The sequence below is a fragment of the Salvelinus fontinalis genome, chromosome 16, assembly GCF_029448725.1.
Source record: "Salvelinus fontinalis isolate EN_2023a chromosome 16, ASM2944872v1, whole genome shotgun sequence".
NCBI classification, from domain to species: Eukaryota; Metazoa; Chordata; class Actinopteri; order Salmoniformes; family Salmonidae; genus Salvelinus; species Salvelinus fontinalis.
The window spans coordinates 15703174-15722332 of NC_074680.1; the positions used below are offsets into that span (position 1 = coordinate 15703174).

General features: G+C 45.1%; 1 protein-coding gene across 2 annotated transcripts in view; it reads right to left on the bottom strand.

Annotated features, from left to right (window-relative positions):
* LOC129812700 (connector enhancer of kinase suppressor of ras 3-like) overlaps nucleotides 1-19159 on the bottom strand; it is a 72332-nt gene that overhangs the window by 41488 nt on the left and 11685 nt on the right. For both annotated transcript variants that reach the window (XM_055864506.1, XM_055864507.1), the window contains exon 2: nucleotides 5828-5991. In XM_055864506.1, the coding sequence (XP_055720481.1) occupies nucleotides 5828-5991 (164 nt within the window). The remainder of the gene's footprint in view (nucleotides 1-5827; nucleotides 5992-19159) is intronic.

Sequence of the window (19159 nt, forward strand, 5' to 3'; positions counted from 1 at the left end):
GTCCTGTATTGATGCTTTGCCTGTTTGATGGTTCGTCTGTGGGCATAGAGGGATTTCTTACAAGCTTCCGAGTTAGAGTCCTGCTCCTTGAAAGCGGCAGCTCTAGCCTTCAGCTCAGTGCGGATGCTGCCTGTAATCTATGGTTTCTGGTTGGGGTATGTACGTACGGTCACTGTGGTGACGACGTCATCGATGCACTTATTGTCATTGAAGCCAACGACAGATATGGCATTGAGGAGTACACCACTTCAGGAATCCCGAAACATATTCCAGTCTGTGCTAGCAAAACAGTCCTGTAGCTAAGCATCTGCTTCATCTGACCACTTTTTTATTGATCTCGTCACTGGTGCTTCCTGCTTTAATTTTTGTTTGTAAGCAGGAGGATAGAATTATAGTCAGATTGCCAAATGGAGAGCGAGGGAGAGCTTTGTATGCATCTCTGTGTGTGGAGTATAGGTGGTCCAGAGTTATTTTCCCTCTGGTTGCACATTTAACATGCTGATAGAAATGAGGTAAAACTGATTTAAGTTTCCCTGCATTAAAGTCCCAGGCTACTAGGAGCGCCGCCTCTGGGTGAGCGTTTTCTTGTTTGCTTATGGCGGAATACAGCTCATTCAATCCTATCTTGGTGCCAGCCTCTGACTGTGGTGGTATGTAAACAACTACAAAGAATATAGATGAGAACTCTCTCGGTAGGTAATGTGGTCTGCAGCTATCATGAGAAACTCTACCTCAGGCAAGCAATAGCTCAAGACTTCCTTAGATATCGTGCACCAGCTGTTGTTTACAAAAATACATAGTCCTCCGCCCCTTGTCTTACCAGACGCCGCTGTTCTATCCTGCTGATACATCGTATAACCAGCCAGCTGTATGTTGATATTGTTGTCGTTCAGCCACGACTCCGTGAAGCATAAGATGTTACACTTTTTAATGTCCCGTTGGTAGTTTAATCTTCCCAATAACTCGTCCATTTTATTGTCCAAAGATAGCATGTTTGCGAGCAGAATTTCAGGGAGTGGGGGTTTATTCGATCCCCGCCTACTCCTCAGAAGAAAGCCCTCCTGCCTCTCTTTCTCCACCTCCTCTTCACGCAGATGACTGGGGTCAGGGTCTGTTCCCGAGGGAGCCGTATATCCGAGGGGAAGGGGGCCCCTTGGGGGGCATGTGCCCTGTTTGCAGTTTGGTAATACAGCCCTTACCTTAACACAGACTCTGGTCGTGTTCAGACTGCAATGCTCTTATCAAACATCACAGCGGCTACATTCATCATGACGTCAGTCAGCTGCTTGTTCTGGTTAGTGGAGCGCTGCATTAAAAACACTTCTACATTTTAGATTTTAGTCTGGCCAAGTTCCCCCCCTCCCCCCCAAAAAAGAAAAGAAAAGTTAGATGGCTCACAGGGTGTTGCATCCACGCCAGCTTTGCTGGCCTCAGCCTGACTGGCACGGTAATGGCTAAATACGCTAAAGAGCAGAAAATAGCCTGCGCTCGCTCGGCCCAGCTCCACACTGAGGAAACCTGCAAGTGATCAGCAGCTAACTCCACTCAGCTGCCGTTTTATATCAGGAGCATTTACTCAGGAACAGATTACATATTACTTACCTCATCCTAGAGTCGTCCCTATCGAGCTGCATGGGCCTGATGTAGCAATCAATCAAATGTATTTTTTTTACATCAGCATGTGTCACAAAATGCTATACAGAAACCCAGCCAAAAACCCCAAACAGCAAGCAATGCAGATGTAGAAGCACGGTGGCTCGGAAAAACAGCCATATGTGCAAACTCATAACATGTAAAATTTACCACATCTCAGTATCCAAATTGCTCTTTCAGAGGGCCACTGAGACACGCAGAGCCTTAGATCATTATGGAAACTTCATGAACTTCAGCCAGATTTATACCAGGAGAAGAAATGGAGAAAAGATGGGTCTAAATATCTCAGGCGCTCTAAAAGCCCACATGGATCATGAAAAGACACACAGCAACTGTGTTGAACCAAAACAGAAATAGTGAGACTGACACTAAGCTGTAGAGAGCGAGTTAAGAACAAACAGAACCTCTGGCTTTGTCATTAGCGGGCCAATCACAAGCAGAAACACCAGCTCGGACTGCTATGCAGAAGTTCAATACCTCCCCTTCACATAGCTGTAGCAACTAATAGGAACAGTGACCAGGTGAATAATGTGCGTATCAAATCAAATTCACTCCATTTTAATCCGTCTTATTATGGGCACTGCTTAGCTAGCGTCGAGAAAGCAGAGAAGTGACTGTTGTGAATAGGATCTGCTCGGGCCTCCAGATAGGCCCTGTATCCTGACAGACATGGAGAAGTGTTCACAGGAGACCTGAGGAGGCCCATCACAACAGGTTCTTTCTGCCCCTTACCGCAGGGGCCCAACGGTATGAATCACCTGACACTACCAGAGGAACATGGCCCAAGATGGGCATACCCCCACACCCGTCAATCAGCCAGGTGGGGGCCACATCTGTTTCCTGATCCTGAAGAGAGAGTCTGGTACGCTCCTCGAAGGGACAGGTCCACAGTGGACAGTAAAACACCACACAGCAGTTTTCACCGCACTACTTAGCCACTGCGCCTTTAATATCTATTCCATGGCTCTGGGAGACAATAGGGGGGGGCTCTTTCTTCTCCTATGAGCAGGCCGCTGGGGTTCCAAAGGAAAAACAGAGATGTTGGGTTTCAAGATGGATCTCTGCAGAAGTCATTTTGTTTCTGGGAGTCCCAGTTTGAATAATTAACACGTTCTTCCTCTGTCTCCAGAGACCAGTTTGCTCAGATGACTTCTGCCTGGTGTGAGCTGTAATCCGAGTGGTACTGAAGGGCTACATTAAGTCAGCCAGTCTAACATCCTGCTGAGGGAAAGGGACTCAACGAGAGCCAAGTTAAGACACGTGTGATAGAAGGTTCTACTCATTTACGAGACGAGAACAGATACACAACTCTGATGTAAGAACATGCTTGTAAAAGCATTCAACAGCAGAGAAGGTTCAGACCATCTCATGACCATCTACCATGTGGCTCCATGACCAGTACAGGGCATATCCTGTCTACTATGAAAGGACTGCTGTGTGACCACAAAGAGAAGAGATGGACTGTTTGACCCCACAGCGAGAGATGTCTGGTGTTTGTCAGCTGGTTGTTCCACTCATAAGCCGTGACCTCTCCCCAGTTAAAGTTAATTGAAACGAAGGTGTGTCTTCCTTCTGCGGGGCCAGTGAGACAGAGGCCTCTGTTAATAGGAGGAGCCACAGCAGACCAGCACGACCAGCTTGTTTACCCAAGGTTCCTCAATCAGGGGTGCGAGGAGCGTTTCCATGCCACTGCTGGCCCGGCATTCCAAACCCAGGGTCACTAGCGGGGGAAACAAGTACGACTAAACATCCTCTCTGATCCTCTGTCTGAATGACATAACATAATCATCCTCTCCTAACAGACTCAAGTTATTTTGAGAAATAACAAAGGCTCTGGACTGGGGGAAGAGTTGTTAACCATAACAAACACATGCTGGGGAAACACGAGGGATTACGGGTTAAATTTATCAAGCTCATCAAGAAAAAACAAAGAGGCTTCACTAAATCGCTGGCTCTGGGGGCGAGCAGAAATCTGGGCACAATTACCCTGAGCATAGAGTAAGGGATGCTGGACTCAGTGTTGGGGAGTAGTGAACTACATTCAAATATTGATAGTGTTGCCATGTAGTGGTGTAGCTAACTATTGGAACTACACAACTTTTTTTTAGCAAAAATAAAATATGGGTGAAGTAGGCAAGAATGTCCTTTATTTTCAGCATCAGACCTGCCCAATTCTCACGTGAAACACTATGTGCCCAATTCTCTCGTGAAACACTATGTGCCCAATTCTCACGTGAAACACTATGTGCCCAATTCTCACTTATGTTTAATAGGCTAAATTACACATTCTGTTAACATCTGACTCTAGAGTGATCTGTTCTTGCAATTCGTAGTTTATGACATTTCAGATTTAGAAAAAGTACTTAGTTACATTTTAATCTAAGTAACTTCAGTTAAGTAAGCTATATTTTTCTTAATGGTAGCTTTAGTGTAGCCTAACGCCTTCCAGTGTGAAGTGATTGGTAGCTTGGAAAACAACATTTTCAGAGCAGCTTCCCCAACACTAGCTGGACTGAAGTATGTAGGGTATGGTGCATAAGGTATGACACAGATTCATCATTGCATAAGCCTTACCTTCTACCCCTGTAAAAAGCAATTCCATGTGTCCGTTCCCAATGATCACAGTAACCGCCTAGGGTCTTATCTCTTCAAGCTGTTATCACCATCTCTGCTCCAGAGAGGGATGCTCAGACACTATCCAACAATACTTCCCAATGAATATTCCCTAGAGATGATGAATCAAGGAACAACAGGCTTCAGAGGTCCGTCTCCAACCTTTTGTCGGACAATCCCAGGATCAGGATCCCAAAGCTGGACATAGACTCAGGGTGCTTAGACTGGCAGCTACCATGCTGGGGTTAATCTGTGTCGCTCTCCCCATCTGAATCTCAACCTTAAACATCAGAAGCAAACTAACCAGGATCAGATGACATGGGCACGAACACCACTCATGTCTAACCAGGCTCCTCTGGCATTTAGGTGGTGGGTATTTAGCTGTACCAGCTAAATTAGATCTGTTTGGGTAAAGTGACCTGTTGGTCTACTGCTTAAAGTTTTCTTAAAGTTTCCTTTTCTACAGAATAATACAAGATCAGATTTTATCCTGCAGTTCTCCCTGAATGGAAATGCTCCTTTAAGGAACTTGAGGAAAAATCAGTAGTGCGAGACATTTTAAAGGAGCATAAGGATTTCACAAAAATAAACGCTGACACTGATCAAAACTTAAGACTGCAATCTGGGCCGACACAGGAAACGATAAAAACCCAAATCAATCCCATCTGTTTGAAAACCTGGTTCTGTTTCAGTCTGTGCTTGGTGAATGTTTTAGGAGCACCTCTCCCTCTGCTTCTGTCCCTCTCTCTCTCTCCTCCCTCTCTTTCAGCTTTAAGACAGTGGTGTTGACCATAACTCTTCTCCTGGCAGCTCTTTTGATGGATGGCCGGACGCCAGGCTAGAAGGCCGTATCAGCGTTCCCATGAGCCACTGGGGTGAGAGACAAGGCTGAGGCCAGGAGTGCACTGGGAATGCAACAGCTGACCTGACATATCACCCTCTCTCTGTGTGTGTGTGTGTGTGTGTGTGTGTGTGTGTGTGTGTGTGTGTGTGTGTGTGTGTGTGTGTGTGTGTGAGAGAGAGAGAGAAACAGAAGAGATATAGCTAAAGAAAGAGCACAATAACCCCTTTCTTCTCTTCATCCCCTTCATGTCCTGTGATGTCTAAGAGATGTGATTCCCCATCTGACCACTACTAATCACCAGCTCAAATCTAACCACCAGACCTGGAGCCCATAGAGCCTGATTAAAAAGCCTGGTTTCCCTCCATCTGGACTGAAATACAGCTTTCCTACTCTAATGTCCTAGAGCAGTGTTCTACACCCTACTGAGTTGTGTGGGAAATGAGAGATTCTGCACCACTGGTTGCCAACTACAATCTGGGCCTATTTCAAACACACACACACACACACACACACACACACACACACACACACACACACACACACACACACACACACTGGCACCAAGAGAGCGAAAGAGGGAACAGCAGGGCTGATGACCTTAGCTCCATCTCCAGAGATTCTCACTGAACAACCAGCAAGCTCCTGGTCCCATCATCCCTTTTTCACACAAGGGCTTTCATGATCTGTCAAATCGAGATGTAAGCACCATGTACGTACCAGAGCACAGAGCAGGTCTACAGCCTCCAGCACCAGCTCCTGGTGTCCGATGCGGGCCACACCCAGCTCCTCCAGGTCCTGATGGGAGATCTTCAGCAGCTGCTCACCGCTGATCTTCTCCCGCTCAAAATTAGGCACATACTGCTGCAGGCTGTCATCCAAGCCTGGACACAGAGAGGGGGAAGGAGAGAACGAGTGTCAGTACCTTGAGACAAAGGGCACCGATAAGAAATACCTTTATGTGATAACATGACATAACAGTAAAAGCTGTGTTTCTTTATGCAGGCCTCTAACATTGAGTGATACAGAGGCCTACCCATAGTAGAGACGGAGCACATGAATCTCCTTAAAGACGCAACAGGATCTGTGGAAGTCGGTCTCCACCTGTCTTGACACAAGCCCAGTTCTAATAACGGACCTGACACCTAACGACATACGGGCGGCTGTGTAGTACACAGACCAATAGCAGAGAAAGAGAGAAACAGGTGCATCAGATCTAGCCCCAAGATAAACACACCATAAACAGAAGAGCGGTTAAACCGCTCCTAAGTCTTTTGGGACAGTTGAACAATGGGCGGCTCTTTGTCCGATTACAGTTGGGGGATGTCTCTTAGCTGCTTTTTAAACCCCCACACTGTTGGATGAGTTTATCACAATAGCAGCCACTCTGCCCACTCAAGGAAGGGCAATTTGTTCTACATTATACTCACACCTACTAAGGGCTCAGCTGGATGAATTGCAATTTTTATATTTTATAGCCCCATTAGCAGAAGTCTGTGGGTAACATGCAGTGCTTTCGACAAGACAACTGCAAAAAAAAAGTCTCCCAAGAAAGCCAAACACAAATGCTTCTTGTTCACAATAAACCATTTGGGGGGTGGGGAGTAAACACCATCTAGTCCATCAATGAGGGCACAGAGAGGGGGCAGCTGCAGAGCTATGGCCCTGAGCCCTGGCCCTCTGAATGGCCCGTCAGCTGCACAACCCCCCTGATCCTGACAGATGTACACACACACAGAGACGTGCTGTGAGTATGGCCATCCAAAACCCATCCATTTCTCCGTTGACAAGTGTTCAAGGAAAGAGCTTTGGTTTCGTACATTCTTTCCAGTCTAAACTGCAGCCATATTAACAACACTCCATATATGAATACACTATGTTGAGCATTATGTGTATGCAGATGGGAGTATGTTCTGTGGTAAGGAGCCTTCTTTATAAATGGTACCTCATTTTCACACCTGTGTGACATTCAATGTGTGTGTGTGGTGTGCTGTTGCTGCGGCAACGTGTGTGTGTGTGTGTGGTGTCAGCGTGGTGAATGGCTTAGTGCTGCAGGATATCCAGTTGCAGATACCAGAGCAGACTGTTAATTCGTCTGGCCTGCAGAGCAGAGAGCCAGGGGCTCCCAGGACACACCACAGAGACTGCTGTGCCAATCATATGTCTACTGGGTTGCAGCAAGAGTAGCATAAGTTACTGTGACTGTCCCCTTCTCTCGCTCTCTCACACACACACAGAAACAATTACATTCACATGGGCCTACATTCAAACCCACCAACATGGAACAGCCAAGTCTTTCACAAAATACTACAAATCTGCAGAAGAATCTCTAACAGTCCATTAACTGTGCTTTTTACATTGAAGTTCATTTTTAACGACCTCTTATAAAACCTCAAAACGCTAGAAAGTCTGCAAGGCTTCTGCAGAGAAATCTCAGTGAAATCAACAAAAGACATCAAACCGCTCAACTATAACCCATAACGCAACCAGTCAAGTTCACTTACTGTCTAAACATTTTTCACATTCCTGGCTTGAGAATTCCCAGGGCAGACTTTATGCAATTTGGGCTTAATCCCTAAGATGGACTGAGTTTTGGCAGCACAGAGGGAGCTCACTTCAAAAGGCCCAGTGGAGGAGAGTATGAGAGAGACCCAGTGAGCGCTGTGCGGCGGAGGGGGACTGATCGCAGCCCAACACAAACACAGCCTCAGCCTCTGACTGGGCCAGCTGCTGGTAATGGGATTAAAGAGAAACAAAAGAATGGAAACACAGGGCTAAGGTTTCTCCTTCCTGCATTACCCTCGGCGTGTTAAGAAGGCATTTCCTGTGGAACGATGCCATCCTTCTGCGGTATCTCTCTACGGATGAGTTAAGGGGAGAGGGGAAGGAAAACTAAGTTTGGGCTACTAGGCCTGCTCTGACTGTGGCAGTTTTCCTTCCCATAATTAATCAACTCTGAGATTAACTTCTCCTGAACAGCCTATGGGCTTATTACAAAGCTTTGGGTAGATAAACAAAACATCTTCCCAAAAGAGAACTTCCCTTCCACCCTCAATATAAATTGCTTCATTCGTTTAAGTGTTTTTTAAAAACATTTTCCAAACACCTCCCCAAATCACTCTCCCAGAGCACTGCCCTGACTTTGGAATTCTGGGTCAGATCACGGTAGGGTCCAACCTGACTAGCGGTCTAATTCGGAGAGTTTGAACAAAAGCTGCCACTTCAAAACAGCCTGTGTGTGTGGGGAGGGGGGGGGGGGGGTACCAAGGACCCGTCCCCTCGATGGGACTAATTGAGAGGATCCCGCTGGGGAGAGAGTGGGAAACATGGGTACCCCCAGTCAGACTGCATTATCCCAATAGGTATACAAGTCGTAGTGCATTTATCCCATAGGAACCACAGGCTACATTTGCTCCCAGAGTCTTAAGGGACAATACCATGATCTCTCTGGCCCGTACTCTTGCCACATCCAGAAGAAAAGACGCACCTTCTCACATAGACCTGATAAAAGTTTATAGAGCGTAGACCAATGGCTACAGGGTGTGTGTGAAACTATTAACGTCCATTAAGGACATAAAAACAAGTGAGGGAGGTGGGTGTCACACTATAGAGAATTGATAAAGGGGGTGGAAGTGGGAGTTTGTGAAAGCTCTTCAAAAGGCCAAACCAGGCTTAAAACGCTTTACAAACATTTTAACGCTATCCTGAAAACAGAATTTAACACGCACTTAAATGCCAAAGCTGAGATGAAGTGTGAAGAAACATGCAGAAACACAAAAGACAAATTCTGTCTCACAAAAATGGTATGCATTAACCCAGGCTTTTCATTTGAACATCAGTAGAAAGTGGAGCTTATGGTCTGAGTGTGTGTGTGTGTGTGTGTGTGTGTGTGTGTGTGTGTGTGTGTGTGTGTGTGTGTGTAATCGTGACATTAGTGAGTCCAGCTAAGACTGCACAATACAATTGAGTAAATGGTCCAGCATAAACATGTGTTTTCAATGTAACATAATAGGAGGAAGTTCCGTTTCAAAGCACTTTGAGTGATCGATTTTCACAATATAGGGGATGATTAGCAAACCGACGCCCGCAGTCTGTCATTACCTCACCCACTCTGGAGCAGGGGGCTGGATAGACGGGCACCTGCTGTTACCGTGGGGTCCTGCTGCCACCCGCTACACCTTTTGATTGGGGCCTGGAACTACACTACATTCATTCATTTCACTGGGGACAACGCACATTAATTAACATCCATATTACAATAATGCAACATCCCATGTAAATGTGCCGGGGTTAGCCGAAAGCTAATTTGCACCCGTAGTCCCAGGGCAGCTAAGGACAATTACACAGCCACAAAGAAATACACACTAAAACAATACAAAATATAAATACATTACATCCAATAATATATTATTCTAACAAATACACTATTATCAACTGTCGTCTTACGAATCACAGATATCGGTCAATGTGTACAGGTTTGGATAGATTTAAATGTAAAAACACAATAATCAGTGCAGCTTCTCAAGTCCATTGGCACTCCATTCCAGTATATTGTAGCTCTAACAGAAAAGTCTGATTGACCGATTTTACTGTGTTGAAAGGGGAGGTGCTTTCTTTGAGCATGATATGCCGGCATAGGGGTGGAGGGGCAAGACCATGCAGGATCTTAAAGACAAGGCGTACATACTGTTTAAAGCTATCCAGACTAAATCAATTCCGTTTCTAAATGATATGACAAATGGTGGTAACTTTGGTTTGTTATCAAAAATCTTAAGTGTTTGTTTGTAGAGTGATTCAATTGGCTTCAGAATAGTAGCTCCTGCTTGTGACCAGCATGTGAGGCAACATCTCAGATGTGAGAAGATCATAGCATGCCTATATAGTTTGGCAGCCTCCAGAAGAAGGAAATGTCTTATAAACCTAAAGTTGGATAATCCAAACTTGACCATGTTTTTTTTTCTCTCCCCTTTTCTCCCCAATTTTCGTGGTATCCAATCGCTAGTAATTACTATCTTGTCTCATCGCTATAACTCCCGGGCTCGGGAGAGATGAAGGTCGAAAGCCACGCGTCCTCCGAAGCACAACCCAACCAAGCCGCACTGCTTCTTAGCACAGCGCGCTTCCAACCCGGAAGCCAGCCGCACCAATGTGTCGGAGGAAACACCGTGCACCTGGCCCCCTTGGTTAGCGCGCACTGCGCCCGGCCTTCCACAGGAGTCGCTGGAGCGCGATGAGACAAGGATATCCCTACCGGCCAAACCCTCCTTAACCCGGACGACGCTAGGCCAATTGTGCGTCGCCCCACGGACCTCCCGGTCGCGGCCGGCTGCGACAGAGCCTGGGCGCGAACCCAGAGACTCTGGTGGCGCAGCTAGCACAGCGATGCAGTGCCCTAGACCACTGCGCCACCCGGGAGGCCCCAAACTTGACCATGTTAACCACCTTCACATGTTTCTTAAAATGTCAAGTTGGAGTCCAAAATGACACCAAGATACCTGAAGTTGGACACAACTATCAGATTCTCCCCATTAACAAGAACAGCTCGTTGGGAAGAATCAATGGATTTCTTAGAGAAGAAGTACATTAAAGCAGTCTTGTCAATATTTAAATGCAGGCAAGAATTGGTCATCCATTTAGAAACATGTACCATAGCTTCAGTTAACAACTAGTTGTCTATTTTCTGAGTGTACATCCAGAACTGTATCGTCTGCATACACCTACATGTTACATTGTTGGCAAGCAAGTGGGAGATCATTTATATCGATGGTAAACAGAACGGTGCCTAATATTGACCCTTGTGGGACCCCAATGTTATAGCAAACAGAGTCCGACCGAGTGTCCACCCAAACGAACCCTTTGACTTCAGTTTGTCAGATTGGAATACATCCAACTAATAACTTCAGTGGACACATTAAGGGAGGATGGTTTCGATAGGAGGACCTCATGATTCACAGTATCAAAGGCCTTTTTAAGATCCAAAAAGACTGCGCCGACTTCACCACCTATGTCCAGTTGAGATTGAATGCATTCCAGAAAATAGCAATTGGCTGTTTCGGTAGAATGGTTAGATCTGAATCCAAATTGTATTTGATGTATGGAGTTGACCTAAATGAGGTGATCAGTCAGATGTTCAACCACCCATCTTTCCGCTACTTTCGATAGCACTGGAAGAAGGCTTATAGGTAAGTCATTTTCCACCAGTGTTGGGTCACCAGATTTTAAAACAGGCATCACTGCAGCAGACTTCCAAGCACCCATATTTGATGGACAGACTAACTAGATGTACAATAGGGTCAATCAGAGAATGTGTCCCTCTTCAGGAATAGTGTCTTGATCAAATACATATTGTTCTATAGCTCCTGAAGAAGCTAATAATACTGTCCCCTACTGACGCTGAGATTTCAGGAATTCTGAATATTGGTTTATTGTTATCTATGGGAGTGAGAACTGTGGTCTTGGCTTTCCACTAGATGTTGGAACATTGCTGCAGGGACTTGTTTCCATTCAGCCACAAGAGCATTCGTGAGGTCGGGCACTGATGTTGGGCAATTAGGCCTGTCTCACATTCAGTGTTCCAATTCATCCCAAAGGTGTTCGATGGGGTTGAGGTCAGGGCTCTGTGCAGGCCAGTCAAGTTCTTCCACACCAATCTCGACAAACCATTTCTATATGGATCTCGCTTTGTGCACGGGAGCATTGTCATGCTGAAACAGGAAAGGGCCTTCCCCAAGCTGTTGCCACAAAGAAGAACAGAATCGTCTGGGATGTCATTGTATGCTGTAGCGTTAAGATTTCCCTTCACTGGAACTAAGGAGCCTAGCACGAACCATGAAAAACAACCCCAGACCATTATTCCTCCTCCAAACTTTACAGTTGGTACTATGCTTTGGGGCAGGTAGCATTCTATTGGCATCCGCCAAACCGAGTTTCGTCCGTCGGACTGCCCTATGGTGAAGCGCGATTCATCACTCCAGAGAACACGTTGCACTGCTCCAGAGTCCAATGGCGGTGAGCTTTACACCACTCCAGTCGACACTTGCCATTGGGCACGATCTTAGGCTTGTGTGCTGCTCAGCCATGGAAACCCATTTCATGAAGCTCCCGACGAATCGTTATTGTGCTGACGTTGCTTCCAGAGGCAGTTTGAACTCATTAGTGAGTGTTGCAACAGAGGACAGACAATTTTAACGGCACCGGGTGGTCCGGTTCTTTGAGCTTGTGTGGCCTACCACTTTGCGGCTAAGTCGTTGTTGCTCCTAGACTTTCCAATTCACAATAACAGCACTTACAGTCGACCTGGGCAGTTCTAGCAGGGCAGAAATTTGATGAAATTACTTGTTGGAAAGGTGGCATCATGCCACGTTGAAAGTCACTGAGCTCTTCATTCTACTGCCAATTTTTCATCTATGGAGATTGCATGGCTGTGTGTTTGATTTTATACACCTGTCAGCAGCGGGTGTGGCTGAAATTTCCTAATACACTAACTTGAAGAGGTGTCCAAATACTTGTGTATGTACAGTTGAAGTCAGAAGTTTACATACACCTTAGCTAAATACATTTAAACTCAGTTTTTCACAATTCCTGACATTTAATCAGAGTAAAAATTCCCTGTCTTAGGTCAGTTAGGATCACCACTTTATTTTAAGAATGTGAAATGTCAGAATAATAGTAGAAAGAATTATTTATTTCAGCTTTTATTTCTTTCATCACATTCCCAGTGGGTCAGAAGTTTACATACACTCAGTTAGTATTTGGTAGCATTGCCTTAAAAAAATTTAACGAGGGTAAAACGTTTTGGGTAGCCTTCCTCAAGCTTCCCACAATAAATTGGGTGAATTTTGGCCCATTTCTCCTGACAGCTGGTGTAACAGTCAGGTTTGTAGGCCTCCTTGCTCAGTTCTATTTTGTTTCATCAGACTAGAGGACATTTCTCCAAAAAGTATGATCTTTGTCCCCATGTGCAGCTGACTTTTTTTAATGGAGGTTTTGGAGCAGTGGCTTCTTCCTTGCGGAGTAGCCTTTCAGGTTGTTGATAAAGGAGTCATTTTACTGTGGATATAGATACTTTTGTACCCGCTTCCTCCAGCATCCTCACAATGTTATTTGCTGTTGTTCTGGGATTGATTAGCACTTTTCGCACAAAAGTTCATTCATCTCTAGGAGACAGAATGCGTCTCCTTCCTGAGTGGTATGACGGCTGCGTGGTCCCATGGTGTTTATACATGCGTACTATTGTTTGTACAGATGAACGTGGTACCTTCTGGCATTTGGAAATTGGGATAAAGGATAAACCAGACATGTGGAGGTCTACAAGTTTTCTTCTGAGGTCTTAGCTGATTTCTTTTGATTTTCCCATGTCATTCAAAGAGGCACTGAGTTTCAAGGTAGGCCTTGAAATACATCCACAGGTACACCTCCAATTGACTCAAATTATGTTAATGAGCCTATCAGAAGCTTCTAAAGCCATCACATCATTTTCTGGAATTTTCCAAGCTGTTTAAAGGCACAGTCAACTTAGTGTATGTAAACTTCTGACCCACTGGAATTGTGATACAGTGAATTAATTATAAGTGAAATAATCTGTTTGTAAACAATTTTTAGAAAAATTACTTGTGTCATGCACAAAGTAGATGTCCTAACCGACTTGCCAAAACTATAGTTTGTTAACAAGACATTTGTGGAGTGGGTGAAAAACTAGTTTTAATGACTCCAACCTAAGTGTATGTGAACTTCCGACTTAACCTGTTCTACATACGTGCATACATACATACATACATACAGTTTATCAACACAACAGCTTTAGTCCAGATTTGACATGAGTTGACATACAGACATACAGGATTCTGTACAGCTGGGAAAGCAATGATCCCAGAGCCAGAGGCTCCGTTTGGACCGTAGAAACGGATCAGGCTCACACTGAAGGCCATGGAACTTCAGCCTACTTAAGGCTATAAGCACAGGTTTTTGGCAATGTAAACAGTGAGTTTCCTCTCGGCCTATAATGAACTGGCTAGTCCTGTGATAATCCTAACATTTCCTGGTTCACATCTGTACAGAAGCACTAAAAACCGCAGGTTTCCTCTCAGTAGCCAGAACATGAGTCTAGGGAAAATCGAGGAATGACATTGGAAGTACAGACAAAAAAAGTGCCTCACAACATAGAGTCAAGCTGGTATTATACTGCAAGACATTTAGAAGCAGATGTCATGTGTAAGGTCATTTACTGTAGGCTACAATGAGAGCATTCTGAATACCTTAGAGTATGTGTCCTTTTACAGAAGAACATGCAATCATGCAATTAGATAATCCAGGTATTGTCCTTAGAAGGCCCAGTGCAGTCAAAAACCTGATTTGTTTTATATATTTCCACAAGGTTGGAATAATAATGTGAAATTGTGAAAATTATGATAATGCACTTTTAGTATTAAAGCTCTTTGAAAAGACCACCTGAAATTTCAGCCTGTTTTGGCGGGATGGAGCTTTGGCCTACTTGGTGATATCACCAGGAGGTAAAATAGTCCAATAAGAGTTCCAAACCTCCCTGCCAATAACACCTAGTTTTCCATTTTCTACTTCCCATTCAGACCCCTCCCAGACAGTCCTAGCAAAATCCTTGCTTGAGAAATTGCTCTTTGCTAAGAAGCTTAGTTTATTTTAACACTTGAATTGAAAACAAAATCACAGTAAGGTATTTAAGTGTTACCCAGAAAATGTTATATTGCAATAAAAGCAGCTGCATTGGACCTTTAAGTATCTTTCTTCTCTGAAGCAGACCTGTAGACTTTGATCAGATCACCGATAAATCCTGCTGCAGCTTTAGGATGACCTGCATATCTGTTCCTTCCAACAGTATACAAACACACTGGTACATGCATGTTCACACCCCCCCCCCCCCCTCTCTATCTCCCCTCAACACCAGTCTCACATCCGCCACCAGGCACAGTGTATAGACTCAAGCAGGCCTAGCTTGGGTTCTCAGGGGTTTGATTACATGGAAGAGAGCACTCTTTCACCTCCCACCGAAAGAAAAGGCCTGCCCTCCTCTTCTCCCCCCTGCCTCCCCTCTCCGTTTTCCCAGTGGGGGCTCTGGCCATCTGCCCCCTCCTCATCCCATCCTATCCCTGGTCCTACCCTGCCAGGGCTGGACAGTGGGAAAGCTGCTAGGCATACAATAGCAGGGCCACTGTAACTCTCCGTCTTCTTATTTAGCTCGGCAAACCTGTGGGGAATCGGAGGAATTCAGTCACTGTTCTCAGGAGTTCCATTGTGGGAATTCCAGCACAAAGGCTGGGGGAAGCCTGGGCTGTAATTAGAAGAAGAGACAGAGTGCTAAGCTTTCCTCTGATGCATGACTTCCCATCACAGGAGCTAAACAAAGCCCATACAAAACACAGTGGCCACTGTGAAAGGGGCAGCTGTACAACAACAGTACCATCCCCACTGAGCATCTAACCCCAACTGTGTATGTTGAGCTTCTTTAAGCTATATCACTTTTTCCCCTAGTGCTATAAGGAAAATGTGTGGGTAGGACTGTCCAAGTGTACATTCTGAGATCATGGCCCATCCTGTTTACTGTCTAAACTTGTCCTGAATAGGCTTTTGGTGAGATTATCATCAGCTGATCTGTTGGTGTGTTTCTGTACGCTATTTGTGTTTGGACCTTGACTTTAAAGTGTATTTTGCCTTGCAGGGCCAATCTTGAACAAAGATTACACTTTTAACCAGGGTCTCCAACAAGACAAAAATAACAGTCTTAAGAGTCTGTCGAGGGACTTGTGCTAATCTGTCGAGGGTGAGATAGACAATGACTGATAAGGGAGCAGACATCACACTCCTGGCTTGTGTTAATCAGATCAACAGGCTGGCTCTAGCTCTAGGTCCAGCCAACCTCAGTCACACCGGGGATACCTCACTCAGTCAGCAGCTAATGAGAGAAGGAGCTGGGATACTGACAGAGGTTGAGGAGGTGAGATTCTATGGCTGGGGGGGGGGGGGGGGGGGTTAGATCTGTGAATGTACTCGCTGTGCTCGGCATGTGATTTTTTTTTTTACAAATAAACAGCGACAGAACGATAGACAGAGAAAGAGACCAAGGGGAGAAAATAGTGCCACAGGCACAGGAAACCTCCCTGACAGTTACTCCTGGCTAGTCTCCGAGCATGTCAGTCACCTCCAAGTTTCAACAGTACGCAAAACGGAAAGACCAGTTCTGGGTCGCCGAGTTTGTTCCTGTGCTCCTATTAAGTCCTTTTTCACAGCTCTGGCTGCCCCTGCATGGGCTGGTGAACAACAATTAGAGGACATACACGGCAATGGGCAGTTCTGTGGACATTCTTATTCAGTGAGGTCTGGAGCAGCAGCTGTGCGTAATGCTGGTGGTTTTAGAACTACCTCTCACCCTCACATAAACATTCATCACTCTGCAGCCAGCCACGCTGCTCATAAACCTTGCACAAACAACTGCTAAAGAGAGTAACAAAAGAGCCACCAAAATGTCAGAAAACTCTGTTGCTCCACAACTTGTCTTTTTCCTGGCCCTCCATGCTCATATTGTTTCAGGTCTGTTTTTAACAATAGTCTTAGCTCAGCCAAAGTCTTTGTGCGACTAACACACCTCCCAGATCTTGCCAGTCGCTTGAAAAACAGTTAACCCATGTCAACAACTACTCTCAGCCTTTGTCAACAACTACTCTCAGCCTCTATGTCAACAACTACTCTCAGCCTCTATGTCAACAACTACTCTCAGCCTCTATGTCAACAACTACTCTCAGCCTCTATGTCAACAACTACTCTCAGCCTCTATGTCAACAACTACTCTCAGCCTCTATGTCAACAACTACTCTCAGCCTCTATGTCAACAACTACTCTCAGCCTCTATGTCAACAACTACTCTCAGCCTCTATGTCAACAACTACTCTCAGCCTCTACTATGTCAGCTTCTATACCATTACTACATCCCTCCAGGCTCAACTATAATTGAAGTCCTTCTGAGGTTGTCTCTTCAGTCTTCACAGAGAGAGAAAACCGCCAGGTCTCATCCCAGCGAGGCAGAGGACACCTACACCAGGCCCAACCATGGGCTCATACTGTAGATATGGCAAGGAGTCATACTGTGGATATGGCAAGGAGGTTTTTCTGACGATGAAACCTGACCAAGGAAAAGCTCTTGACCCTACTCAGACAGCTAAAGAGTCTGCCTGTACAGTGTAGTGAACTGAGAACAGTGGCCTCTTCTCTCCATGTCTGGTGTATGATCATGGTGGCCTGGTATGCTGATTACAGGCTAGTTGAATAGGTCTGTCATGGAAGCAAACAGAAACCACAACAAAAACATACAGGCTGGGGAGGGAGAAACATGCACCTCTCATTTAGGTGGTTATAGACAAACCAAATTTCTATGGGAAACGTATATGGTTCAGTCTCAAACAAAAGACACTTGTGAAGATATCAGCTGCCATTGACGAAATGGGGGAGGGGGAAGAGGGGAGAGAACAGACGTCCTGTTTGGAAAGATTTACAGCCTACACACATTAGGTCAGGGATAGAGGAGATGGGGGGGGGGGGGGGGGGGGTCAAAGGGATTGAGCATTGTTACTCTGTCCACTGAAGACCATAAAGTCATCAGCACACATAGGACAGAAAACGGCATGTCATTAAACACGCGTAACAAGCAATATGCTGGAAATCAACACCACAATGACGGGCTGTATCGCTTTCATTGAAATTTCACAGCCACCCAAATGCCCTCTTACTCAGATTAGACACTGTACATTAGAACTGAAATGAACATTTGAATGTAATATGAGTCCCGACAGCTAGCGCTCAGACCCTTCTGAACAGAGGGAGATGAGTCGGTTCTGTTCTCTGTGTGGGAGAGGCTGATGGTGAGTCATCTTCAGTGGTATGCCATCTGTGAGTGACAGCGTGACCAGCCAGTGTGACACAGCAGGGCACAACGCAGACAGACATCCATATCACTGCCAGGCAGTGGCACAGCACACAGACTCCTGCTCTGCCACGTTAATGACATACCTGCATCCAGTGGTGGGAAAAGTTCCCAATTGTCATACTTGAGTAAAAGTAAAGATACCTTCATAGAAAAGGACTCAAAAGTGAAAGTCACTCAGTACAATACTACTTAGATCAGCCACCTAAATCTAAAAGTATTTGGTTTAAAATATACTTAAGTATCAAATGAACAAATCCTTATATTAAGCAAACCAGACTGCACAATTCTTGTTTTATTTATTTATTTACGGCTAGTCACACTCCAACGCTCAGACATAATTTAAAAACAAAGCATTTGTGTTTAGTGAGTCTGCCAGATCAGAGGCAGTAGGGATGTTGGTCCATTTTCTGCCCTGCTAAGCATTCAATATGTAACGAATACTGTATGGAGTAAAAAGTACATATTTTTTTTAGGAATGTAGTGAAGTAAAAGTACAAGTCAAAAATATAAATAGTTTAGTAGTTAAGTACAGATACCTCCCCAAAAAACCCATGACTTGTAAAGTACTTTCGTAAAACTACTTTATACCACTGCCGGGTCTCACTCTCTCTGACACACAATGCGTTTCCAGATCTCTTATGATGCATGTGCGTGACACACAAACAGAAGGGAAGAACTCCCACAAATCATGAATGAGCGACCAGTTCCTTCTGGCGGTGGAACAGTAACACGGCAATAATCTTTCTTTTTTTTTACCACAAAAACACACCCTTTTCATTTCCAGGTGCGCTTCTCTTGTTTGAACCTTTCTACGCACCTGTTTCATGTCTCTCAACACTATCATGACAGAACAAAAATGAGAAACAGATTATTGTAAATTAAACCCACCGAAATTCTCTGTCAACGTGAATTTACTGGTGACTGGAAATTGGTCTAAAATGGGACTTAGGAAACAGAAGTAGAGGTGGTGAAAAGGAGGCAGCTTTTCCCCGTGAGCACCAATGAAAGGAAAAAATATCATATCCCATGATGCTCCCCGAGTAGTGACTCTTTGGGAGTCAGTACTCTCCTCGACTCATCCGTGACCCAGTAACCAATTAGTG